The following is a 26,539-nucleotide window of genomic DNA, read 5'->3' as shown; positions in this document are numbered from 1 at the left end:
TCCAGACCTCTCCCCTGAGACCAGAAAGGCTGAACTAATAGGTCACTGTAGGAAAATCACTTTACCCTATGAGCCAAATTTCTACAGCAAAAAATGAAATAATGATAAAAAATTGAACCAGATAATGTTCATGAAACACTCTGCAGACAATAAAAATGTTCATTCAAAATTATTTTCTTTCCCAGAGTCAAAAAGCAAATGTTTTGACAGCCGTGTGACAAGAAGCAAACACCACCTTATTCCTCCAGGTTCTTCCTTCTGCCAATATTTCCTCACCTTATGCTAAACTGGAGTGGGTGGGTATCACAGTAAATCACCCAGCATCCCATATCCTAGCTGGTCATGCCAGCTGTCCACCCTCCAAAACTGTGACTTGACCTAGAGTCTTGCACACACAATACAGCAATCTACCACTGAGCAGGAACCCCAATCCTTTTCTTTTCACTTTTACATTTGAATCACAGTCTCACTAAATAACACAAACTGAGCTGGGCGTTGGTGATGCAAACCTTTAATACCAGCACTGGGGAGGCAGAAGCAGGCGGATCTCTGTGAGTTCGAGGCCAGCCTGGTCTACAGAGCGAGTGCCAGCTCCAAAGCTACACAGAGAAACCCTGTCTTGAAAAACCAAAGGGGGGGAGCACAAACTGGCTTTGAACTTGCTTGTTCTGTAGCCCAGGAAGATGTGACATTTGCCATTCTCCTGCTTCCTGCTCATAATCTTCTTTCCAAAACCCTAAGAAGTGCTAAATTTGTTCCCTTAATATGTGAAGAGAATGGAAAGACTGTCACGAGGCACAAGCAGGTGGCTCTTATTATTTTCTCTTTTGTAGTGTTGGGGACAGAACCCAGGCCCTGTCAGCATGCTAGGCAAGCATTCGTCCTCTGACCTGCCCATCTCCAGCACTATTCAAAGCAGAAGAGACTCAACACAGAAGAGATCACACCTACCCTCTTCACACACAGACCTACCTACCTGCTGCAGGGGCAACTGGCTCCCCCATGGGTCAAGAGCCCATAAGCAGCTTTAGTCATTTTTCCTGGAGGTTTCTCCAGCTTTTTGGAGGGCCTGTTTTGAGAGTGTGATACAAACCACAGGTTTAAATCCTTCCTCCAGCTTTCAACAGAACACTCAGTGTTAGTGCTTTCCCACAGACCCAGTGCTAAATCCGTGATCCGGCTTTCCCCCTTGATAAAGCCATCAGGAAGTACAAGGTAAAGTGTGGGATAATACCCAAACTAGCCAAGCAGGAGAACCCGCTCACCCTTCAACAATGAAGCTTCAGGATTTCCATTTTAAATACATGTATGCCATTAGCACCCAGAATTCATTGTGAGACTGTCAATTTCTGGTTTGAAATAAAGTTCTGGAAATGTGTCCCAAGTTTCAAACGTTTTTCTAAAAGGCCTTTCAGCTAATAGGGAATTTCCCCTTGACATCTGTCACATCTGGTTCACTCTTTACTGCCTCTTTAAATTCACTGAAAAATGAGGTGTTGCATGTAAAAGGCACATCCTAAAAACTGGGTATGGTCTACAGCAGGGTGTCTTTGAAGGAGGCTAGAAGCCAGGGCTCTCACCTAGCCCAGCTCTCCTTGCTATCTCCCAGCCTATGTGTCTGGGCACCACTTGGCCTCCCTTCACCTCACCCTGTCCAGAGGGCCCTGAGCCTGCACACTCCTATATTGTATTTTACAGTAGGGCATGGTGCTGATGAGTCATTTAGCATCAGAGATGAATGACCTGAGATCTACATTTAAATCAATATTTACATTTGAAATAGAGATGAATAATAAAACATATAACATATACTTTAAATTTTTCTTTACTTAGAATGATATTAAACAAACCAGGAAATAGTGATGCACACTTTTAATCCCAGGCAAAGGCAGGAGGACCTCTATGAGTTCAAAGTCAGCATGGTCTACATAGCAAATTCTGGGCCAGCCAGGGCTACACAGTGAGACTCTCAAAAAAATAAATAGAAAATTTTAAAACTATAACAAGTCTAGAAAAAAATGCAAAAGGAACAAGTTTTATAGTGTAGGTTTGTTGATTTGTCTCCTTTTGTTTGACAAAGGGGCATAAGTAACCCAGACTAGCTACTCACAATTCAACATAAATCTGAAGATGACCTTGAACTCTTGAATCCTCCTGCCTCCACCTCCAGAATGCTGCAACTGCTGGCTGAATATACTTATACAGCAGTTTTGTTTTGATTTTGTGTTCTGGAGACAGAGACTCCAATAGCCCAGACAGCTCTAACTCAGTAGTGTGTCACCAAGGTTGACCTTGAACTCTTGATAGCCTTACCTCCTACTCCCAAGTGCTAAAAAAAAAAAAGTGTGCCACCACACCCATTTTACTACAGTGCTTCCAATGGCACTCCCTTCCCTTTCAATAAAGGGCCTTTCCTTTTTACTTTCCCCGCAAGCTATGTCACTGATTCTGCCCCTAGTATGTTTCAGGCCACAGCGCTGGGGGAAACAATTGAAAAACAGCCTCACTCCAAGCCTTCAGTGTGTTTTTCTCAAGTCCTACTGCCTACGAAATGGCACCTGCACAGGATGATCCAAATCCCCAAAGATAAAGCTGGAGGACCTGAAGCTAGGTGGCACCTTGGAAAATTAGTTAGTCCCTGTTAGGACCTTGGAGAAAAGAAGATGCCAAGGGAGAGGGAGTCTAGTCCAATGGCCAATATATGAGGAAATCCCGAGATGGGAAGTGTTGAGCTCATGAGACCAAGGCTGCCTGTGCCTCTACTGGCCATCTTCCTGCTCTGAGGGTTGCTGTTGACAAAGAATAACTATATCCAAGATGCCTGGGTCCAAACACCAGCCCCAACAGGCCTGGCTTTCCTGCTTCTGTTCCATAACAAGTCTGCTCTCCAGCCAGGAATTTTAAAAGACTGGACTACTTAATGAATACCAAAGGTTTCTTGGGGACACAGCCTCTTCCATAAATAAGAAGGCCAGAAGAGATGGACTGGGTGCCAAGCCTCAGAAGCACTGAACAGGTCTGCCCTCAAGGAGCAGCCTTTGAGCCTCTGAGCAGGGTGTGGTGTGCCTACCACCCTGCAGGCACATAAGTGCCTAAGTCAGTAACATCATTCACAGAGCAGCCTAGCACTGACCTGAGGCTCAGACCTGTAAAATCCCAACTACTTGGGAACTAAGGCAAGAAGACTGCAAATTCAAGGCTGGCCTAGGCAACTCAGTGAGAGCCTGTCTCAAACTGAAAATTAAACAAAGGCTGGGAGGAGCGGTGCATAGTTTGCCTAACATGCTTGAGCACCTAGGTTCATTGAGGCTATGTCTCAAAACAAAACAAAAAGCTAGGTATAGTGATACATACCTACAATAAGCACTAGGAAAGCTGAGGTGGGGGGAACGTTATATATTTCAGGTCAGCTGGGCTACAAAATGAGATCCTATCTCTTAAGTAAATAAATCAGACAAAGCTGGGCAGTGGTGGCACATGCCTTTAATCCCAGCACTTGGGAGGCAGAGACAGGAGGATCTCCATGAGTTCAAGGCCAGCCTGTTCTACAGAGTGAGTTCCAGGACAGCTAGAGCTACATAGTGAAACCTTCTATCAATAAGAACAGGAGCTGGGGGGCTGGAGAGATGGCTCAGAGGTTAAGAGCACTGGCTGCCCTTCCAGATCATGAGTTCAATTCCCAGCAACCACATGGTGGCTCACACCCAACTGAAATGAGTTCTGGTACCTTCTTCTGGCCTGCATTGTAGGCATACATGCAGCCAGAACACTGTTTATATAATAAATAAGTAAATCATTAAAAAAATAAATAAACAGGATCTGGAGAGATGTTTAAGAGCCCTGGCTCTGGTTCAATTCCCAGCACCCACATGGCAGCTGAGCTGCCTGTAACTCCAGGATCTGACACCCTCACACAGACATACATGCAAGCAAAATACCAATGCACATAGGTGCTGGGATTAAAGTCATTTATCACCACTGCCTGACCACAAAATCTTTTCTTAAAGGGCATGTCCAAATAGCCAAAAGTGCAGAAATAAACTAAAATCCACACCTCATAGCTCAGGGTTTTCTGCTTCAAGAAACAGACTCTAGATTAAAATCTCTGCTACACCAGCCCTTAGGAGATAGAGAAGAGGTGTTGAATTCAAGACCATCTAAGGATCAAAGCAAGATTTTGTCTCAGAAAACTGGGGACAAGGCTTGAAGGTGACAACCTTGCCTAGTATGGGTTATCTCCTGCGGTCATGCCTCCATAATTCCAAAGAAATTAAAAATCAAACAAACAAAACAAAACCATGAGAGGAGGAGAGGTCTTGTGAGGAAGAAGGGATCTAGGATCCCTTGACAAGATCTGGAATCATCTGGGAGACTGCTTCCAGGGAGATATGCTTCCAGGAAGATTTATTTATTCAGATTGAGTTTGGTTCTCTCTTACAATGCCTGTGAGAGATTATTGGGATTAAGTAAATTGAAATAGAAAGACCCACCAAAATGTAAGAAGCACTATTCCTGGGCTTAGAAGGAGAAAGCCAGAAAAGCAAGTGCTTTGTCCTCCTGACTGTTAGTAGTGCAGTGTAAGCAGCTGCTTTAATTCCTGCCACTTTGACTCCCTCCCATGGTGAACTGTGACCTTGAACTGTGAGCCAGACAAGCCCTTCTGTGGTCATATGAACAAGTATGGCTCCCATAGGCTCATATTTCTGAATGCTTAGTTAACAGGTAATGGAACTGTTTGAAAGGATTAGAAGGATTAGGAGTTGGCTTTGCTGGAGGAAACGTGTCACTGGGAAGTGGGCTTAGAGGTTTCAAAAGTCCATGCTCCCTGCCATGATGATAATGGACTGACCCTCTGAACCTTAAGGCAGCCCCAACTAAATGCTTTCCTTTAGAAGAGTTGCCCATGATCACAGTGTCTCTTTACAACAATAGAACAGTGACTATGACACCTTCTTTCAGTAAATTGTTCTTGGGGCTAGAGAGATGGTTCAGAGGTTAAGAGCACTGGCTACTCTTCCAGAGGTCCTGAATTCAATTCCCAGCAACCACAAGGTGGCTCACAACCATCTTATAATGAGATCTGGTGCCCTCTTCTGGCCTGCAGGGATACATTCAGAGAGAACACTGTATACATAATAAATAGATCTTTAAAAAAAAAAATAAGAAAATCAATTGTTCCTGTTCAGGCATTTGGTCACAGCAACAGGAAAGAAACTAAGGCATATATGTATGGCATTGTCAAAGAATTAAAAGAAAAACAAAACCCACCTCTGTTGTATCAGGAACAATTGACCACACACCTTTCCTGTCCATTAGTAAAACAAAGTCAGCCAGGTCTCTGTTCTGTCTCTCTAACTCTTTAGAAGATGTTCCCCTACCAGGCAGTGGTGGCACAAGCCTTTAGTCCCAGCACTTGGGAGGCAGAGGCAGGCAGATCTCTGTGAGTTCAAGGCCAGCCTGGTCTACAAGAGCTAGTTCCAGGATAGGCTCCAGAACTAAACCAGAAACCCTGTCTCAAAAAAACAAACAAACAAAAAACAAAACAAAACAAAACAAAAAAGGAAGATGTCCCCCAAAAAATCACAAATCCAAAAACTCTAAGAAAGCAGTCAGGGCTGGGCATGTGGTTCAGTAAGCAAAAGGTGCTCACTACCAACCTTGACAATGACCCGAGTTTGATCCTCCTTCTCCAGAAACTACATGATGCAAGGAGAGAATAGACTCCCCAGAATTGTCCTCAGACCTCTACACACTCCATGGCACACTATGGCACACCAACACACACACACAGACACACACACACACACACACACCACAGTCTTAGAATATAGTTACTTGTTAAAAACAAAAACAAAAACCCACAAATTCTTTAGAAAGCATATAGATGCAAATCTTCATGGGGTGGGGGCAAGGAGGGAGATAATTACTCCCAAATCTGAAGGCCCCCTCAGAAATTATCATGTAGAAAACACAACAGCTACCACAGGATCCCAGCCTGTGAGCACCAGCAGCCTTCAAGGGTGAAAGTCACTATCAATGTTGCTGTGGGAAAGTGATAGCGGATGTCCTTCTGTATGCTGTGACTATGTTTCTCTTATTGGTTGATGAATACAGATGTTTGGGCCAATGAACAGGCAGGATTTAGCCAGGCAGAAAATCCAAACAGGCACAGACAAAAATAGTAGGTGGAGTCAAGGACGCCATGTAGCTATTGAGGAAGCAAGAGGCCCGGGCATCACCGGTAAACCAAACCATGTAGAAACATAGAGATTAATAGAAATGAGTTAATAATTAAGAGAGAACTAGCCTATAAGAAGCCTGAACCATCAGCCAAACAGTTTATAATTAATATAAGCCTCTGTGTGTTTATCTGGTACTAAACGGCTAGCTGTGGGACCTGGTGGGACAGAACTTCCATCCACAGGAAGGTCTTCCAGAAAGTGTGGTAGGGTTCAGATGCAGGGACAGAATTACCAAAGAAGAGTTACAACAAGTACGGAAGCCGGACACTGAGACAACAGCCTAGAGTTTTACAGACTGCACAAATCCCATCTCAAGGCTGTACCTGTACTGCAAAATGCTCATAACCTCTCCTCACGGCCCCAACAGGTGACCTTGAGACACAGGCCTGGACCCCTCCCTCTCACCTCCACAGAAACTCTGCTCCAATAACTGCCTAGTCACTTTTTTACACCATCTATTTCTCCCTCTCCCACCAGAACAAAAAATGTTGTAAAATCTTCCCCTGAAAAGAGCAAACCCCTCCCTCAATCTACACACTCCCCAGATGCCAGTCAATGTCTAGACTCTTCTTTGCAACAAAACTCCCAGGAAGATTCAATGTCCTTCTGGACAGGTGTTCCCACTTCCTCTGCCATGGTCTCCAGTCAGCTATGTCCTGGAGGTTCCTCTGACTACACATCTTACCTTCTCAGTCTCTCCTCTTAAATTTACTTCTTTCCCAACCTCAAACATTGCATGTCCCCAGGCTTAGAGCATTGTACTAGTTAGTTTCTGTAATCAACTTGACACAAACTAGAATAACCTGGGGGAAAAAAAAAAGAACCCAGATTGAAGAATTGCCTCCAGTGAGCATGTCTGTGGTGAATTGTCTTGATTGATGATTGATATGGAAGGGCCCAGCCTATGGTGGACCACACTGTCCTAGACAGGTGAGCATAAGAAAATCCGGCTAGCAAGCCAGAGTGAGTCAATAAGCAGCCTTCCTCCATGGTTTTTGCTTCAGTTCCTGCTCTGACATCCTTCACCAATGAACTGTGACCCGAAGTATAAACTCAAATAAACCCTTTCCTTCCTTAATTTCCTTCACCATACTTTTGGCCATGGTGTTTATCACAACAACAGAAAGCAAACTAGGGCACAATTTCTTGGTCTCAACTTGTCCTTGATGATTTCATCTACACCCCATAACTGTTATCTACAAATGGGTATCTGCAAGCCTCTCACTCTCAACCTCAAGCTTCAGATTCATACATCTGTATTAGTGGTTCTCAACCTTCCTAATGCTGGGACCGTTTAATACAGTTCCTCGTGTTGTGGTGACACCAACCATAAAACTATTTTCATTGCTACTTCACAACTATAATTTTGCTACTGTTATGAATTGTAGTGTAAATATCCAGATTTACCTGTAAATATAATATTCTCCAAGGTCTTAGGTGACCCCTGTGAAAGGGTTGTTAACCCCCAGAGGGGTCTCGACCCACAGGTTAAGAACCGCTGATCTATATGATATATTCCCATCTTACAGGTACAACAGCAAAATAAGATCTTTTTGTTGTTTTTCAAGACAAGGTTTCTCTGTATAACAGCTCTGGCTATCCTGGAACTCGCTCTGTAGGTCAGGATGGCTTCAAACTCACAGAGATTTACTTGCCTCTGCTTCCCCAGTACTGGGACCAAAGGTGTGTACCAACACCACCTAGCATATTTATTTTATCATCTTTTCAAGCCTGTTTCTAGTCCAACCTTCTCATCTCAAAGATATGGACACCACCCATTCAGGTACTCTCACCTCTAGGAGTCATCTATGTGCATGTGTGAGTGTATACATGTGAACTTGCGTGTGTTCTTGTGTACTACACAAGTGCATGAGTGCATACTTATGTGTGTGCCTGTGAATATAAATGCCAGAAGTCAAGTCAACCTCAAGTGTTATTTTTCAGATGTCCACCTTGTATTTTAAGACAGCTTCTCTCACTGGCCCCTGGGGCTTATAGATTAGGCTATGATGGTTGGCCAGCAAGCCCCAAATTTTCCTGTCTCCGCCACCCCAGAGCTAGGATTACAAGTGCACATGTCACTATACTGGATTCTTATGGGATCTAACGTGAGTCCTCATGCTTATGTGACCAGCACTTTAATGAACTGAGCCACCTTCCCAGTCCCCGAGAGTCATCTTTGAATGTTGTCAGACAACATCCAACCCGTTAGAAAGGTCTGTAAATACTACATCCAAAGCACAGCCTGAGTCTAACGACTGTTCTCCATCTCTGTGCTCCACCCTCCACTACAGTCTTTTTTGGACCACAGCCTCATACTGCTCTCCTGTCACCCTGGCACCGCTGTCCACCCAGACCCATTCTTCCTACAACTGCAAAGCATGGCATGCCACTTTCCCATTCGAAAACATCTGCATTCTCCCTGGGCTCAGAATAAAGCTTAGCAGCTATTTACTTCAGTCCAGCTTCATCATTTACCTCCCTACCTGTGACCCCCTTCAGTGTCACTCTCCCTTGGTCACCACCTTCAAGCCACAAGAGCCTCTTTGCTCACTGAACTTGAAGGTTTTTGTACCTTAAACATGTTTCTGAAATGTTTTGCCCCTACTGGTCAACCACAGCAAGGATCCTTCTTGGCATTCAAACTTCAGATGTCACCTGCACAGAAAAAGTCATCACGACCTTCCAATCCAACAAGTCACCCAATCACTCCAAATCGCATCCCCTCGTGTTAATTTTCTGCACAGCAGTCACCGCTAACTGCTATTATTATTTGTTCACTCTTTGTTTCCTTTCCTCCTGCGGGTTTCAAAGCAGCGAGCAGGAACAGTGAGCACCTCCCCTCCTAAAATTTCATCCATCAGTCTCAGCCACTATACAAGAGTCCCAGGTCTAAACAGTGTTTCCAAGTTGGTGGAGAAATGAATTCTGAATCACGATCCACCACAGTACAGTACACCTAGTGCCAGTCAAACCACTGGCCGGAAGATCTTTAGCTAGTTCATTCATTCGATAAACAAACATTTACCGAGCTCCTACTCTATGCCAGTGGGGCAAAGGCTCAAAGGCAAGTTCTGACTCCCAAGAACCACAGGAAGCAGAGGGACGCTGCAACACAGGCACACCTTCCCGAGCGGGAAAGATTAAGACTCTACTCGTGTCCCTTATGGCTTCGAGATCAGACCCAGAGTAACTGGTGCAGCAGCACGCCGCGGCTCAGACGCCAAAGCTCCTACTCCCACTAGTCCAGGCAGAGCCGATAGTCCGCGTTCGTCTGCGTTCAGCGCCCGCCGAAGACTCGCGGGTAGAGTTCCATCCAGGACTATCATTGGCTGGCCGGGAGCCCCACCCCCATCCCATCCCTGAGGAGCAAGGATGCAGCCGCCAGGGTCGCGCTCCAGCTCTCCTTGGCGATCCCAGGCAGCGCGGCCAGACACCACCTTCCACAAGCGTCGCCGCCCCTCTTCACCCTCCCCCACGCCCAAGCCCTAAGGCCACACTCGGGACCCACGCGAGCCCTACTCCCTGACACCCGCCACTGTGCCCAACACACGCCCCGGGGGTAGGCGTGTCCCGGGAGCCTAGGAGTTTGCTGGCTCGGCCGCCGGCGGGCGGGAGAAACCGGGCCAGGCCCCCCGCGGCGCGGCGAACCCCGGTGCGCGGCCGTCCCCGAGCCCGCCACCCTCGGGCACACAAACCCGGGGCGCCGAGCCCGCCAAGGCTGCGGAGGGGAGAGTCAGGTGCGACCGCAGAGCAGGCTCACTCACTCGATGAAGAAGCTGGCGCCTTCCTCCGTGAAGCCCTCCTCCCAGCCGCGCGGCAAGTCTGCGGGAAGGCGAGAAAAGTCGGTGAAACTCGCGCGTCCGTGGCGTCCCCCCCTTACTCCCCGCTGGCCCTGCGCCCACCTGAGCGGATCATGTGACCAGAGTTGACTGGCTCGCCGGTACGCGGGTGCAGCCAGGTCGTGCAGCCGAGCTGGTCACTGCGGGAGAGGTGCACCTGTTAGCGCCACCGCCCCACACACCCGCCCCGGGTCCCAGCCCCCAGCGCCCGACCCTACCCGAGTGCCGCCGCCCCTCACGCACTTGATAAAGAAGACGCGGCCGTCCCGACAGACGCCGTACGACCAGTGCTCAGGTAGGGTGTCCCGCCCGACCGCCGCCGCCATGTTCGCCCAGCACCAGAGCCCCGGGCCGCGGTAGGGGGGAGGGGCTAAGGGGCGGGGCAGGGGGCGGGGCGAGTGGGAGATAGGGGTGCAAGAAGTTAGAGTGGGAGGGACAAGAAACAGGGAGCTGGAGTAGCAAGAAGTCCGGGAGCAAGAAGTTGGATGGGGCTAGGGAGGGAAGGGGTAAGGCGTGGGGAGGGGTAGAGAGAGGGGTCCAAGAGGTTGGAAGGAGTGAGGCGGCGAGGCAAATAATGGGAAGGGACTAAGATGGACCCGACTCTGTTCTCCTGTGCTGGATGCAACGTGGGCTCCCATCCTTGGTGACTCGTGGTCTGGTGCCTGAGCCCGAGATCGCGGCCGATGACTCCAAAGTACACTGGTGCAGGGGCAGGGACCGGCAGGAGCGCAGGGCCCCTCAGCCTTTGTTCCCCAGACCCGCGGGCGATGGAACACACTGCCTACACACACACACACACACACGCACACGCACACGCACACGCACACACGCACACCCTTGCTTCAGGAAAACCAGCCAACCTGCACGGCGCAGTTTCTTTTCCCCGGAAGTGTGCTTCTTTCTTAGCCTAGGAACACCGAACAGGTTTCTGCTGGATTCCTGAGGGAGAGCCTCCAGGGCTTCTGTAAAATAAGTGAAAAGCTTGCCTGTGATTCCGGCTGAAGGAAGAGGATTGCTGCGAGTCGGGAGATTGGACAACATGGGCAACTATGAGACACTGTCTCAAAAAGTAAGGTTAAGAATGAGGTCTAGCCGGGCGTTGGTGGCACACGCCTTTAATCCCAGCACTTGGGAGGCAGAGGCAGGAGGATTTTTATGAGTTCGAGACCAGCCTGTTCTACAAGAGCTAGTTCCAGGACAACCTCCAAACCCACAGAGAAACACTGTCTTGAAAACAAAAACAAAAAGAAAGAAAGAAAGAAAGAAAGAAAGAAAGAAAGAAAGAAAGAAGAAGAAGAAGAAGAGGAAGAAGAAGAAGAAGAAGAATGAGGTCTAGCAGGAACTGTGTGCAGAGTAGGTGTAGTAGTTTCCCTGGAACCTGGCATACAATGGGTGCTCTAGTACCCACCAGGGCAAGCTTGCATTTATCTTCCCGGGCTCACGGCAGGTACAGGTCCTCTCCATGCCCCCATACATCTGAAGCTGCAGAGATCACAGGCTGCTTCTGCCTCAGCTCTCACAGGTGACAAAAAAGAGGTGATGTCTGGGTTTCCCTGCTTTCCCTTTGGAAGAGCTGTCAGTCTGCAGTCTCTAACACTTGCCTCTTTAAGTATCCAACTCTGGGGGCGGGGGCTCTCCTGAACCCCCAGAGCAAAGAAGACCCTTCTGCTCCCTTAACTCGCTTATCTGCACCTAATTGGCATTAGTGTGTTTACTCTCTTGTTTCCCCCCCCAAAAAAAAAAATAAATGTGTCAGCTGGACAAGAGAAGGAGCCTTGGTATGCCCCAAACTCCAGGGACCTGGGTGCCTGAACAATTCTGGCTCCTGCTTACAGTAATTCCTCGATGGGAGAATGGAAAACACTCAGACACCCTGTCCTGTCACACTGCAAATGGGTGGAGCAGGAAGCTAGGCTCTGGGCAAGGGTCAGGCCAGCCTGCAGGGACACAAGCTGCAGGTCTGAAGAGGCTCACCTCAGAGTTCCATTGCACAGTAGGCACTGGAATGAGAGGGGTGGGAGTAGATTGGACCCTGAAGGGGGCATAGCCTAATGAACCTAATGGAAAGTAAGTAGGTCGACTTGTGGGAGGGGTGTGGAGTCCTAGGAAGACCATACAGGGATCCATCCTCAGAAGCAGTTAATAAGGAGAGAGTTGCTGTGGTTGGGAGTGAAGAGCCTTCTGTCTCTGACCCAGTTCTTGACCAAATGAACATAGAAAAATGTCATCTTTGTTATTAAACATTGATTTAAAAACTTTGTTAAATGGGCAAGGACGTGAGCACACAGTTAGTAGAAGTGTAACACAAGTGGACTGTAAGTAAATGGGAAGATAATTAATCATTGCATAATATCAAGTATACAAATGAAAATTAATGGTGGAATTCTATTTGTAGATGTTGGATTGGATTTTTTTAAAAAAAATGCTTATTCATTGTTGCTGGGACTATAAAATGATTCTGTCTCCTTGAAGGCAATTTGGCAGCAACTGTTACAAGTAAATACACATTGCTTTGACCAGACAACTCTACCACCCAGTTTATCCCACATGAAATGTTATATCCCTTCAGTGTGGCTCAACAGGAAAGAGTGCATACTGTTACAGAGGACCTGGGTTAAGTTCCCAGCACCTACTTGGTGGATCACAACCATTTGTACTCCTGTTTCAGGAGTTCTTATGTCTACTGAACCTTGAGCACACTGCACACATGGGGTGGGCATGCAGGCAAGCAAAATGTATATATGTAAAATAAAAAATATTTTTAGAAACATTTCAATCACATACTACCATATGTCCCTGAAAGTGTACTCATGATGAGTTATTCCAGAAATTTTCATGGTTCTTTTCCTCATAAAAATGTGTGTATGGGAGCCGGGCGGTGGATCTCTGTGAGTTCGAGGCCAGCCTGGTCTCCAGAAGAGTGCCAGGATAGGCTCCAAAGCTACACAGAGAAACCCTGTCTCAAAAAAGGGGGGGAGGGGGGGGAGACCAGCCTCTGAGGACAGGACCAACAGGAGAGAGGAGAGAGAACAGGGGGGGGAGGGAGAGGGATGGGAGGTGGGCAGGGCCCTGTGAATATGCACAGGTAGTTGTAGTGGTTGCAGCTGAGGGAGTATCCTGTCAGGACCCCAAGGATAGACCAGTAAAGATTTCTGACTAACTAACATTCCTCCCTTTTTATTTATTATAAAAAAGGTGAGGAGTTAGAAAGGGGTAGCAGGTGAGGCAGGGATGAGGACACCATGTCCTCAAGACTGCTTCCTGCTAACCTGGGGGGCATCGTTCATCTTTGGAAGACCTGGAAAACCTAGGGTGCTAGCCACATCCTGGAGTAACTGGCTGTTTCACTTCATTGTTCAGGCTCTGTGGAACCATCGGGGCCTTCCTGGACCTGACAAAATGCATTCTTCTTGGATCCAAATCAACTCCCTTGGGCTCAGAGCACCAGATCCTTTCCCATCACTACAGCACTCAGACGTTTGGTCATCCTGCGCCTCCAGCTCTGTGGCCAACAGCTGGTGGTCCTGCAACAATAGCTGATTAGGAATGGTCCAGTGGGTCTCCCAAAAGCATTCCAATGGGAGCAAGGAGGTATAGACAATGACATAGCTCTCATGAGTGAGCAGAGAAGTAAGACCCAAGGGTCTGCAATTTCTAGCCTCCCAACAATTCAGAGAGGATCTGTTTTGAGACAGGCACTGACCACCCAGTGAGTCATCACACAAAGGGTGGGGTCAAGGGCTCTGAGCCCAAGAGAGATACAGTCCTGATACCAGGACTTCGAGAAAAGCCAGAAGGTGAGGAAAGGACTGTGCTCAGGAAAGGAAGCCTCGTATCCAGGGGAATGGTCAGAAGTGGATAGCCCCACCAAAGACCCAGTTGTTGGTATTGGATAGAAGGCAAGGCCATCAACAAAAGAGACAGCAGATGTGTTACTGGTGGAAGAGATCGGATCTACTGAGGGTGGAGCAGGTGGCTAGGGTCCTAGAGTGAAGTGATTACAAAGTGCTGGGAAGTGGATTTTTGATAGGCTTATTCTTCGTGAGTGAGGTAGAACAAGATCCAATGACTTTTATCAAGTGAGGATCGGATGGAGTGAGAACGGCACAAGCTGCCAGGGTGATTGATCAGTCAAGGGGCGGGGCCGAAGGACCTGAGGGTTCGAGAAACAAGACTGGCATAGGCCACCAAGTGGGACGTCACACAAAGGGTGGGGGCCAAGGGCTCAGAGCCCGAGAAAGCCGTGGTTGCCTGATACCAGGACTTAACAAGGCCAAAAGGCGAGAAACCACACTCAGGCGAGATTAGTCCTCACTCATGGGAATAGCCTAAGGTTGGGAAGGTGGGTGGCTCGCCAATCATGCTGATTTTGGATGGAAGGACCCAGCGATCCGGAGAAGCAAGGCTGTCTTGTGAACCGGGTTCCAGGGTCCTGGCATGCCTCAAACTGCCTGCGGGCAGGAGGAGATGCCAGGAGAGCCTTCTCCGTCTCGAAACCAACATGGTAATTAAAGAAAAGCAGCGAGTTCCAGGACAGGCTCCAAAGCCACACAGAGAAACCCTGTCTCGAAAAACAAAACAAACAAACAAAAAGAACCTGCCTGGACCTCACCAGTGATGTTGGGTGACCTCCCCATGTATTTCTAATGTACAGCTAGCTAATAACCACTACACACTTTTTCATATTTCTCTCTGTGGTTAAGGAGAGGCGCTTTACAGGCTAAGAATTGACATTTAAGTCTGAATTCAGAGGCCATGATTTTTATTTGTTTATTTATTTTGGTTTTTCGAGACAGGGTTTCTCTGTGTAAACAGCTCTGGCGATCTTGGAACTTGCTTTGTAGGTCAGGCTGGTCTCAAACTCACAGAGATCTGCCTACCTCTACCTCTCAAGTGCTGGGATTAAAGGTGTGTGCCACTATGCCTAGCCGTAAACTTAAAGTGATAATTTGTTGTAATTGTACTATTTATTAAAGACAAAGATGAATTTGCATACTAATTTGATTGGTGTGCTTATTTATTTTTACATAAAAAAAAATTTAATCTTGGCTGAGAACCTGTGCTGTTTTTAAGGATATTGTGAATTTATAGTTGTTGATGCTGAGAACACTGCTTTGCATGAATTCATAATGCAAATAGAGAGAAGGATGTTTAAGGCCTTTTCATATATTGTAAATTCTGTCCCAACCCCAAGCCAAAATTCATTTAATGATTTTATTATGAAACTCAAGTCAGAACTCAAACAGCAGTTTTTAAAATCAAATTCTAGGGCTAGAGAGATGGCTAAGTTGTTAAAACACTGATTGAACTTCTGGAGGACCCAAATTCAATCCTAGTACCCACATGGCAGCTCACAACCATCTGTAACTTTCTTTTCTGGTCTTTGTGGGCATTGTAGACACATGATACAGACATACATGTGGGCAAACACCCTTACATGTAAAATAAAATATTTTTTAGATTCATCTATGTGTATGAATGTTTTGCATGCATGCATGTATGTTTGTGCACCCCATGCATGCCTGGTACCCATGGAAGTCAGAACAAGGCATCACTTTCCCTGCAACTGGAGTTATGTATGGTTGTGATACCCTAAAATTAAATTTTATATCAAATATTATAACACAATACAACCCAAAGATATGCTAATTTGACACTGGCATCTTGAGGGATGAATCCTAGGAATTTTTTTTTTTTTTTTTTTTGGTTTTTTGAGACTAGATTTCTCTGTTGCTTTGGAGGCTGTCCTGGAACTAGCTCTTGTAGACCAGGCTGGTCTCGAACTCACAGAGATCTGCCTGCCTCTGCCTCCCTAGTGCTGGGACTAAAGGTGTGTGCCACCACTGCCTGGCTGCCACCACCACCTGGCAAATCCTAGGAAAATATTAAAATCTTTGTTTCCCATGGTTAAACCATTACATTTCTCTCAGAGCAGAGAACACTGCAATTCATAACTGGGTAGCCTTGGACCTCAACCACGCATTTCAGGCAGTGTTGGTTGGCACTGCATGGCACGATGGCACACACAGTGCAAAGTGCTCAGAACCAAGGCTTTGGTGAGGTCACATGATGCAACATAGGGGAGAGCTTCCAGAAATACCTCAGAATTATTACACATTTGGTTTTAAATTAATTTTTGGTGGCTCTGCACTCAGAAGCCTTTTACTGTTGCCACCCATTTGTGACCCTCATACTGAGTTATTCAACTCCTTATGAGGTCATGGCTCACAATTTCAGTATTTGTCTAGGCTTGGACCCCACTCCATGAACCCTTGTGTCTGTCTCAGGACAAATCACCTACAATGGAAATAAAGTTTTCTTCCCAGAGGCTCTTTCCCTTGACTGGCCCTTTGTGCTGGACTTTGGCACTAGAAGCTTCTGTTGCTGAGCCCAACACTGTCCTCTCAGCTGAAGTGCACAGTAATCCATGTCCAAACGTGAGTCCAAATGTGACTTAGAGCAGACATGATGGCTCAAAGCTGTAATTCCAGGAGACAGAGACAGGAGATCTTGAGTTCTAGGTCAGTGTGAGCTACAATAGTGAGACCCTGTCTCAATAAACAACAAAAATGTGATGTGTCAACCAAATATGTGTGGAAGAATTTTCTACTTCCAGGTGAGCAATAATCCATTACTACCCTGTATGTAGAAGTATGCTTACTATCTAGGGACAGCATGGTCTGGTGGCTCTAGAATCAGCTAGCCCTGTGACTTCACATACTGTTCTCCTCACCAAACTGTGGGGTATGGTAGCAGACTTCAAAATCCCAGAGCTTTGTTGGCCCACACATCCTGGTTCCTACATCTGGAGCTCTCACCACTGGGATAAGGACTTAGGAATGAGTCTTTTCAATGTGGGAAGACAGTAGGATAAAAATCACTGCAGAAGTCTGTAGAACACCAACCATGAGCTTTTCCTGGCCAAGTGCCCACTAAACCCCCATTTCTCCCCCGCTCTCTGTGACGCTCCCCTAGAAGAGTTCAAGGTTCCCACTATAGTGAATCAGCCCCACAAGGTTAGTGAAGGTCTCTTCAGCCCTCAAACCAGCCACTGTGCTATTCTTCACTCCTCTGATGTGAACCTCTGTATTTCTTTTGCTGTTTTTCACTTAAAACCCCTTCCCATTACTCAGTTGGGAGAATGCTTGCCTAGTTTGCATGAAGCCTTGGTTTCAGTTCCCAGCACCATAAAAAACTAGGCCTGGGGGCTGGAGAGATGGCTCAGCAGTTAAGAGCACTGGCTGTTCTTCCAGAGGTCCTGAGTTCAATTCCCAGCAACCACATGGTGGCTCACAACCACCTTGAATGAGATCTGATGCCCTCTGCTGGCATGCAGGCATAAGACTGTATACATAAAAAATAAATAAAATCTTTAAAAAAAGAAAAAAAAAAAAAAACCAAACTAGGCCTGGTAGCACATACCTGTAATCCCAGTACTCAGGAGGTTGAGGCAGAGGGATCCAAAGTTCAAGGTCTTCCTTGGCCACACAGGAATTCAAGGCCAGGCCAAGATACATGAGATCCTATATAGAAAAATACAAAACCCCTACCCTTCCCTAAGAAACTGTTGTGTTAGCCCAACAGTCAGAGACACATAAGGGAGGAAAGAGTAAGAAAATACTCATCTTAGTTGGGGTTCTCTTTGGGAACTGGAAAGAAAAAGGTTACAGGAGGGAGAGGGGAAGGGTGTGGGGGAAATGATTCCTACTTAACCCTAGCTATGTGGAGGCTGAGGCAGGAAGATTGCTTAAGCCAAGAAGTTTGAGGATCGGCAGAGCCACACAGTAATTCCAATCTCAAAAATTAATAAGGTAGAGTGAAGATTGTGTGTCCTCATGTCTGGTCCTCCATTCCCAGCTTTCCCACCCTCTCTACATTAATTTTCCATTTAGGTTCAGCAAAAAAACTAAAATCTAAATTCTCTCTCTCTTTCTCACTTACAAATAAAAAATTTCTCCAGTATTTTTACACATACATTGCCACATAATGTCCTGGGATCACCCAACCCACCCCATCCTCAACACCATAAGATATCTCGATGGCTAGGAATGAAATGAGGTAGGGTGCTTGACTAGCTTGTGTTAGGACCTGGGTTCAAGCTCCAGCGCCACAAAACAAAACGATGCATTTCTTGTGAATAAGGGCATCTTCCCATGTGAACAATATAAGCCTCAAAGATTAAAAGCAGGCTTTTTTTTTTTTTTAAATGATGCTCTTTTTCATGGCACCTCTTCAGTGGACACTTCCTTCCACCAATAGCTCACTGAAGCACATGGTAAACACAAATTTCATAATGTCTAGGAGAAGCCACCTTTGAAAACAATCACAAACTGTTACCAGATTACTACCCTCTAATCTGTTTGTTTGACTGATTCAGGGTCTCACTATGTAGTCTTGGATGGCCTGGAACTCACAGAGATCCTCTGCCTCCTGAGTTCTGGAATTAAAGGTGTACACCACCAGGCTTGCTTCCCTCTAATCTTAAAGTTTCCTCATGTAGGGCTGGAGAGATGGCTCAGAGGTTAAGAGTACTGACTGCTCTTCCAGAGGTCCTGAGTTCAATTCCCAGCAACCACATGGTGGCTCACAACCACCCGTTATGAGATCTGGCGCCCTCTTCTGGTGCGCAGATATACATGGAAGCAGAGTGTTGTATACATAATAAATAAATAAATAAATAAATAAATAAATAAATAAAATTATTCTAAAAAAAAAGTTTCCTCGTGTATCCAATGTTGTCAGCAAAGGCATTCTGGAGGAACCCTTGTCAACAGGCCCTGTCCTTTTCCCATTTGTGCTGCACCTCCCCAGAGCCATCTCTAAAGAGACGTCCTCCTTACCTTGCTTTGCTTCTTTGGTGCCCTGTTCTTGACCAAGGAGGTTCCCCTTCCTTCTTCTACTCCTCCGCATGTATATACCCAACACACACTACCTTCCAAGAGCCTCCTAATGTCTTCTAGACTGGTTTTTGTTAAGAGAAAAAGAGAAAAGCTAAGAACCCTGAACACCTCTTAGCAGGATGCTACCCTATTGTCACTTCTCTGCTTATCAGTCAGTCAGCTCTCCAGATTAACAGGGAACTACAAAACCCTAAGTCTGACACATTGTAAAAGAGAGTGGAGTGGCACTAGAGTTCCTTTGAGCTGGGATCTGGTGCAGTATGTGCTGTCTGTCTCACTGTTTCCGTGACTAGATTCCAGAGCACTGGGAAACACCCTAGCCTGGTGCCCAGAGTATCTGCAAACATCACCAAGGCACAGTCTACTAGTCCAGTTACTGTTCTGGAAATACTTTACATTAGACAAAGCAAAAGTCCCTATGCCTTTTCATATAAAAGGCTCCTGCTTTGCAGCTGCTCTCTCATGAGAAGCAATGGAATACCTTAGGAAGTTATAGCCATGCCTTGCTAGACAATGGAGACAGATCCTAAGAAAGGTGACCTTGGAGCCAGGTGTGTAGGTGGTTGTCTGTCTCCCTAGCACGATGGAGACTCAGGCAGATTACAAGTTTAAGGCAGCCTGGGCTTCCGAAAAAGGAGGCTGTCTGCATAAATCTTTGAGTGATTTCATTTCATCCTGTACAACCATCCTAAAGTAACTTCTATAAAATAAGATGGCTACGGGGCAGTGGTGGCGCAAGTCTTTAATCCCAGCACTTGGGAGTCAGAGGCAGGGAGATCTCTGAATTCAAGACCAGTTGGTCTACAAAGTGAGTTCCCAGACAGCCAGAGCTACACAGAGAAATTCTTTCTTGAAAATAAATAAATAAGATGACTATAGTGTCACTAAGTGTATTTTATGGTACCATCACCATGTCTGCAGTATGTATAGAAGGAAACCAACAGGCAGTGTGTGAACATTCTTTTTTTGTTTTTGAAGATTTATGTGCAGGTGTGTGTCTGTGTGTCTGTTCGGGTATGTGCACATGAGCATGGTGCCTGTGGACATCAGAAAGGTGTGTCAGATTCCTGGAGCTGGGCTTATCCCACCTAATGTGAGTGATGGGTGCTAACCTGGGTCTTTTGGAGGAGAGCAAGCACGATTCACTACCCTTAACTGTCTTTGTTGTTATTTATGTGGGTATAAGTAATGGTGTCCTCCTGGAGACTGCTGGATCCTCTGGAGCTGAAGGCTTTTTTGTTTGTTTGTTTTTGTTTTAAAGATTTATTTATCATGTATACAGTGCATGCCAGAAGAGGGCACCAGTTCCCATTACAGATGGCTGTGAGGTCAGGACCTCTGGAAGAACAGTCAGTGCTCTTAACCCCTGAGCCATCTCTCCAGCTCCCAGGAGCTGAAGTTTTGAGTCACCTAATATGGGTACTTGGAACCAAACTCGGGTCTTCTGCAAGAACAGTGCATACTCCTAATTGTTGAGCAACCACTCCAGTCCCCCAGTGCCTATTCTTAAAGCAAACCCTGCTGTGGTATTTGCTGGACATTTTCTGTCTGTTCAGTCTAGTTTCAAAGATGTGCTGGATGGTGGTGGCACATACCTTTAATCCCAGCACTTGGGAGGGAGAGGCAGGCGGATCTCTGTGAGTTCAAGGCCAGCCTGGTCTACAGAGCGAGTGCCAGGAAAGGCTCCAAAGCTACACAGGGAAACCCTGTCTCAAAAAAACAAAAACAAAACCAAAAAAAGTGTCAAGGATGAAGAATCACATGGTGGATGGAAAGATGGATTGGTGGCTGAAAGCACTGGCTGCTTTTGTAGACAACTTAGGTTCACATTCCAGTATCCACATGGTAGGTCACAACTATCAGTAAATCCAGTTTCAGGGGCTCTGACACCTTTTATTACCTCTGCAAGCAGCAAGCACACACATGGTACACATACAAATACATAGGCAACACATTTTTGCACATAAAATGTATAAATCTTTTTCTTAAAGGTTATTTTTTGACCAAGTCATATGGACACTATTAGTTACTTTGCCACTGCTGTGATAAAACATCATGACTGAGCTGGAGAGGTGGCTCAGTGGTTAAGAGCACAGGCTGCTCTTCCAGAGGACATGGGTTCAGTTCCCAGCATCCACATGGCAGCTCACAACTGTCTGTAACTTTAGTTCCAGGGCATCTGACACCTTCACACCAATGTACATAGAATACATTTGAATAAATTATAAAAAATATCATGACCATTTCAATAAAGGAAGGCTTTTTTGGGGGGCTTATGGTTCTGCTACCATCAGAGCTGGAAAGCATGGCAGCAGGCAGGCATGGTAACTGGAGCAGCTGCTGAGAGCTCACATCTTAAACCTTAAGCAGGAAGCAGAAAGCACAAACTGGAAATTGCACAAGGCTTTTGAAACCTCAAAACCTGCCCTTGGGGATATACTTTCTCCAGCAAGTCCACATCTCCTAAACCTACCTAAGCCAGGCCACTAACTAGAGATCAAGTATTCACATGTCCTAGATATGGGGACATCTCATTCCAACCACTGCAGGCAATGTTCTCAAGTCTATCCCACCATTGTTAGCCAGACATATTTATAAAATGGGGATAATAATATTTCACAAAGAAGTGCTTAAGGGCTGGAGAGATGGTCCAGAAGTTAAGAGCACTGGCTGCTCTTCCAGATATCCTGAGTTCAATTTCCAGAAACCACATGATGGCTCACAACCATCTGTAATGAGATCTGGTGTCCTCTTCTGGCCTGGGCAAAACACTGTATACATAATATATATATAAATAAAAATTAAAAAAAATTTAAAAAGAGGTGCTTAAGACTCGGTGCCAGAGCCCTTGTCAAGGGATGCCTGAGGGCTGGAGAGATGGCTCAGAGGTTAAGAGTACTGGCTGCTCTTCCAGAGGTCCTGAGTTCGGTTCCCAGCAACCACAATTGTGATTCTCACAATCATGCCAAGATCTGGTGCCCTCTTCTGTCCTGCAGGCATACTTTCAGGCAGAACACTGTATACATAATAAATAAATACCTTTAAAAAAAAAAAAAAGGATGCCTGATACTCTGAGTTCCATCCCTAGTGTGGAGGAAGAAGAGAGAGAGGATTAAATAATATGTCCCGGAGCTACCACACTTTACTAAGGAAGGATGGCCTCGCCCCTATGTGTTGGATATTTCCTTTCCACCTGTGAGCCTGAACATATTTTAAAGGTTTTGATCTGGAGCTGGGAAGCTCAGGGATAGAGCACTTGTGTGCTCGATTCCTAGAACAGAGCAGTGTGTGTCAGCAATGGAGGGGAAGAAAGAAGGAGAGAAGGAAGGAAGGAAGGAAGGAAGGAAGGTAGGAAGGAAGGAAGGAAGGAAGGAAGGAAGGAGAGAAGGAAGGAAGGAGAGAAGGAAGAAAGGAAGGAGTTATGAAAGAGAAGAGGACACAAAGAGCATGGGGCAGAAGGAGGGGGAGGAGGAAAGAATTCTCATCTAAAATCCACTGTTCGGTTTGGGGAGTAGCAGCAGCTAGAGAGAGTTCCCAAGACTCCTCTGGGCTCCCTGCTGCTTCCCACAGCTCAGGTGCATTCAACTGAAACAGGAATTAAAAAAACAAAATGAGGCCTTGGTGGGGCACACCTTTAATCCCAGCATTCAGGAGGCAGAGGCAGGCATATCTCTGAGTTTGAGGCCAGCCTGGTCTGCAGAGCAAGTGCCACGATAGGCTCCAAAACTACACAGAGAAACCCTGTCTCGAAAAACAAACAAACAAAAAAACCAGAAAGATTACTTTTTAAAAGGAGCAAGGGGCTGGAGGGATGGCTCCGCAGTTAAGAGCACTGGCTGCTCTTCCAGAGGACCCAGATTCAATTCCCAGCACCCACATGGTGGCTCACAGTTGTCTGTAACTCCAGTTCCAGGGAATCTGACACCCTCACACAGACATACATGCAGGCAGAATACCCAATGCACATTAAAAAAAAAAAAAAAAACTACTTGCTCACTGTTCTTCCTGCAGTCAGCTCACTTTATTCCTGCTCCAAGGGATCCCATGCCCCTTTCTGTTTTCTGAAAGCACCTGCAGACATATGCAAACACACATATTTATACACCAACAAAATAAAATAAATCCTTTATTAAAAAGCATAGCATCTGGGCAGTGGTGGCGCCTGCCTTTAATCCCAGCACTTAGGAGACAGAGGCAGGCAGATCTCTGTGAGTTCGAGACCAGCATGGTCTACAAGAGCTAGTTCTGGGACAGCCTCCAAAGCCACAGAGAAACCCTGTCTCTAAAAACCAAACCAAACCAAACCAACCAAACAAACAAAGAAACAAAACAAACAAACAAAAATAAAGAGCCTGGCTGAAGATGACAGTTGAGGACACTTGCTCTTGTAGAGGGCCTGGGTTCAGTTTCTAGCATCCACATGGCAGCTCCCAACTGTGTAGAACTCAAGTTTTAGAAGATCTAATATCATCTTTTGGCCTCTGTGGGTACCAGGCATACACATAATATACATATGTAGGCAAAACACTCATACACATACAATAAGAATAATATGTTTTAAAATACTAGGCATGGTGTGACACATGCCTTTTAAAGCATTCAGGAGGCAGGGGCAATCAAATTTGTGAGTTTCAGGATAGCCTGGTTTACATAACAAACCAGGCCAGCCAGCCAGAGCTGTATTGTGACACCCTGCCTTAAAAAAAAAAAAAAAAAAAAGGAAAGAGCTGGAAATGAAGACAAATAACTGTAATCACATAATCCCAGAATGCACATGGGAGACTAAAATAGGAAGACCTCAAATTTGATTCTATATAGAGAGAGACCCTGAGAGACTGAGACCACAGAAAAATGTGGATTTATCTGACAAACAATACAGAATATATAATGAACTCTTACAATATGAGTGTGATGGCTCATACTTGCAACCCCAGTACTCAAGAGGTTGTGGTACAGGTTGAGCTATAGAGTAAGTTCAGCAACAAGAAAGTAATTAACCTATTATGCCAATATGTCTCATACTTTCTTTTTTTTCCAAGACAGAGCTTCTCTGTGTAGCTTTGGCTGTCTTGGAACTTGCTCTGTAGACCAGGCTGGCCTCTAACTCACAGAAATCTGCCTGCCTCTGCCACTCAAGTGCTGGTAGTAAAGGTATGCACCACCACCACCATCTAACTACATCTCATTTTTTTTTCATTTGCTGCATGATTTTTATCAAATTATAAATAGCCATTCAATGTAGGAAGAATGCTTAGCATGTGTAATGTCCTGGGTTCTAGAATAAGCCTCTCAATCCCAGAGGAATCCACTTTTGTTTAGTTGTTTGTTGTTTTCACCCTGAGACAAGGTCTCCTGTAGTTCACGCTTGCCTAGAGCTCTCTATGGAGCCTAAGATTATATCTCATACTTTTAATTGGCATCAGAGTTCCTAGGACACTTAGTTAAAACACAGATTCTCTGTTTTTAGGGATCGGTGTGAGGCCTGAGATTCTGCCTTGTTAGTAATACGGTGACTGTTGAAGGTGGACACAGATCAGTTTGGACAATGCTGCTAAAGAATGGAGAAGCAGGAGATGTCCGATGCCCCACCAAGGTACATGAACATAATATTTCTAAAAGAATAAGCAAGAGCAGGGCATGGTGGTGTCTCAGGAGGCATAAGCAGGCAGATCTCTATGAGTTGGAGGCCATCCAGGTCTACACGGGGAGTTCCAGGACAGCAAAGGATACAGGGGTGAGACACTATCTCAAAAAGGGAGTGGGGCTGGAGAGATGGCTCATTGGCCAATGCTCTTCCAGAGGACCTGGGTTCAATTCCCGGCACCCACACGGCAGACCACAACTGTTTGTAATTCCAGTTCCAGGGGATCTGACACCCTCACACAGACATATGTGCAGGCAAAACACTGATGCACATAAAATAAATAATTAAAAATTAAAGAAATATGGATGAATCTTTTTTTCCCCTCATTTAGCCCAGCCCAGATTGTCCTGGACTGCTGCAGCTGAGGGTGACCTTGAGTAATGAATGATTCTGAATGAAGAGGATGATCTCTGATTCTCTTTCCTCCACCTAAACTGTAGCTGTTTACCATCGTGCCTGGCTTTATGTGGTGCAGGGTATTGAACTGAGGGTGTTGTGCATTCTAATCAAGTACTCTACCAATTGAACTACAGCTTGAGCCTTAGTTTTAGAACTTTAAAAAAGGAAAATTTATTGTTCAGTATTTAGACATGGGGCTGGAAAGACGGCTCAGAAGTTAAGAGCACCAGCTGCTCTTCCAGAGGACCTGAGTTCATAACCATTTGTAACTATAGTTCCAGGGGATCCGATGCCCTTTCCTGGCTTCGTCAGGCACTAGGCATGCATATGGTACACAAACACACACATAGATAAAACATGCGGCCGGGCGGTTGTGGCGCATGCCTTTGATCCCAGCACTCTGGAGGCAGAGGCAGGTGGATCTCTGTGAGTTTGAGACCAGCCTAGTCTACAAGAGCTAGTTCCAGGACAGCCTCCAAAGCCACAAAGAAACTCTGTCTTGAAAACCCGTCAAAAATAAATAAATGTTAAAATAAAAAATGAAAAGGGCTGGAGAGATGGAGATGGCTCAGAGGTTAAGAGCATTGGCTGCTCTTCCAGAGGTTCTGAGTTCAATTCCCAGCAACCACATGGCGGCTCACAACCATCCGTAATAAGATCTGGTGCCCTCTTCTGATATGCAGGGATACATCACTGTAAACATAATAAATAAATCTTTAAAAAAATGGCGGGGGGGGAGAAGAAAAGAAAAGGGGGGAGAAAAAAAGAAAAAAAACATGAATACACTTAAAAGTAATCATAATTTAAAAAACACATTGTATGGGCTGGGTGTTGGTGGCACATGCCTTTAATCCCAGCATTCGGGAGGCAGAGGCAGGCGGATCTCTGTGAGTTCAAAGCCAGCCTGGTCTCCAGAGCGAGTGCCAGGATAGGCTTCAAAGCTACACAGAGAAACCCTGTCTCGAAAAACCACAAAAAACATTTAAAAATATTATTTAGACATAGCATATACCAATTTCCCAATTAAGAAATAATAATATGAATTGAAATAACTTTTTATTATCAAGTGGCATTAGTAGGTATTCAGTCAGTAAAAATGTCTTTCTTTCTCTTCCACTCAAGCACCTACATCCGTCCCTCACTTCCTTCCTTCAGCAGTACCACCATTCCTGAATTTCACTAAGTATTGCTGGTGTCAGGCACTATTCAACTAGCTACATACAAAAAACAGCCCCTACCTACACTGGCCAGGTATTCTGTTTCCACCCCACTCATTTTCATGTGTTAATTCTTGTTTCTCTTCTTTATGTAGGCCATCTTCTCCCAAGCCCACAAGATACTTTCTACTCCCTTCTGGAGTACTGAACCCAATTCTCCAGAATGTCCTGAGTCAGTCACCGCAGACTGAAAGGAGGCTGGGGCCAGGACCCTGCCGCCCTCTGCTGGGCTCCCAGTAGCCCAAAGCCTGCAGCCTGCCAGGTTATTTCTTTTCAAGGGTTTGCCATGGCCTGT

General features: G+C 45.8%; 1 protein-coding gene across 1 annotated transcript in view; it reads right to left on the bottom strand.

Moving 5' to 3' along the window:
* Plekha7 (pleckstrin homology domain containing A7) overlaps positions 1-10,445 on the bottom strand; it is a 189,034-nt gene extending 178,589 nt beyond the window's left edge. The window contains exons 1-3 of the mRNA XM_027410144.2: positions 10,328-10,445; positions 10,148-10,224; positions 10,010-10,067 (exon numbers count right to left, since the gene is read on the bottom strand). Coding sequence (XP_027265945.1) covers positions 10,010-10,067; positions 10,148-10,224; positions 10,328-10,410 — 218 coding nt within the window. The 5' untranslated portion in view covers positions 10,411-10,445. The remainder of the gene's footprint in view (positions 1-10,009; positions 10,068-10,147; positions 10,225-10,327) is intronic.
* Positions 10,446-26,539: the final 16,094 nt, after the last annotated feature.

This window comes from Cricetulus griseus, chromosome 3 (genome assembly GCF_003668045.3).
Source record: "Cricetulus griseus strain 17A/GY chromosome 3, alternate assembly CriGri-PICRH-1.0, whole genome shotgun sequence".
Taxonomy (NCBI): domain Eukaryota; kingdom Metazoa; phylum Chordata; class Mammalia; order Rodentia; family Cricetidae; genus Cricetulus; species Cricetulus griseus.
The sequence above is the reverse complement of the archived record's forward strand: the minus strand, read 5'-3'. Positions and strand labels throughout refer to the sequence as shown.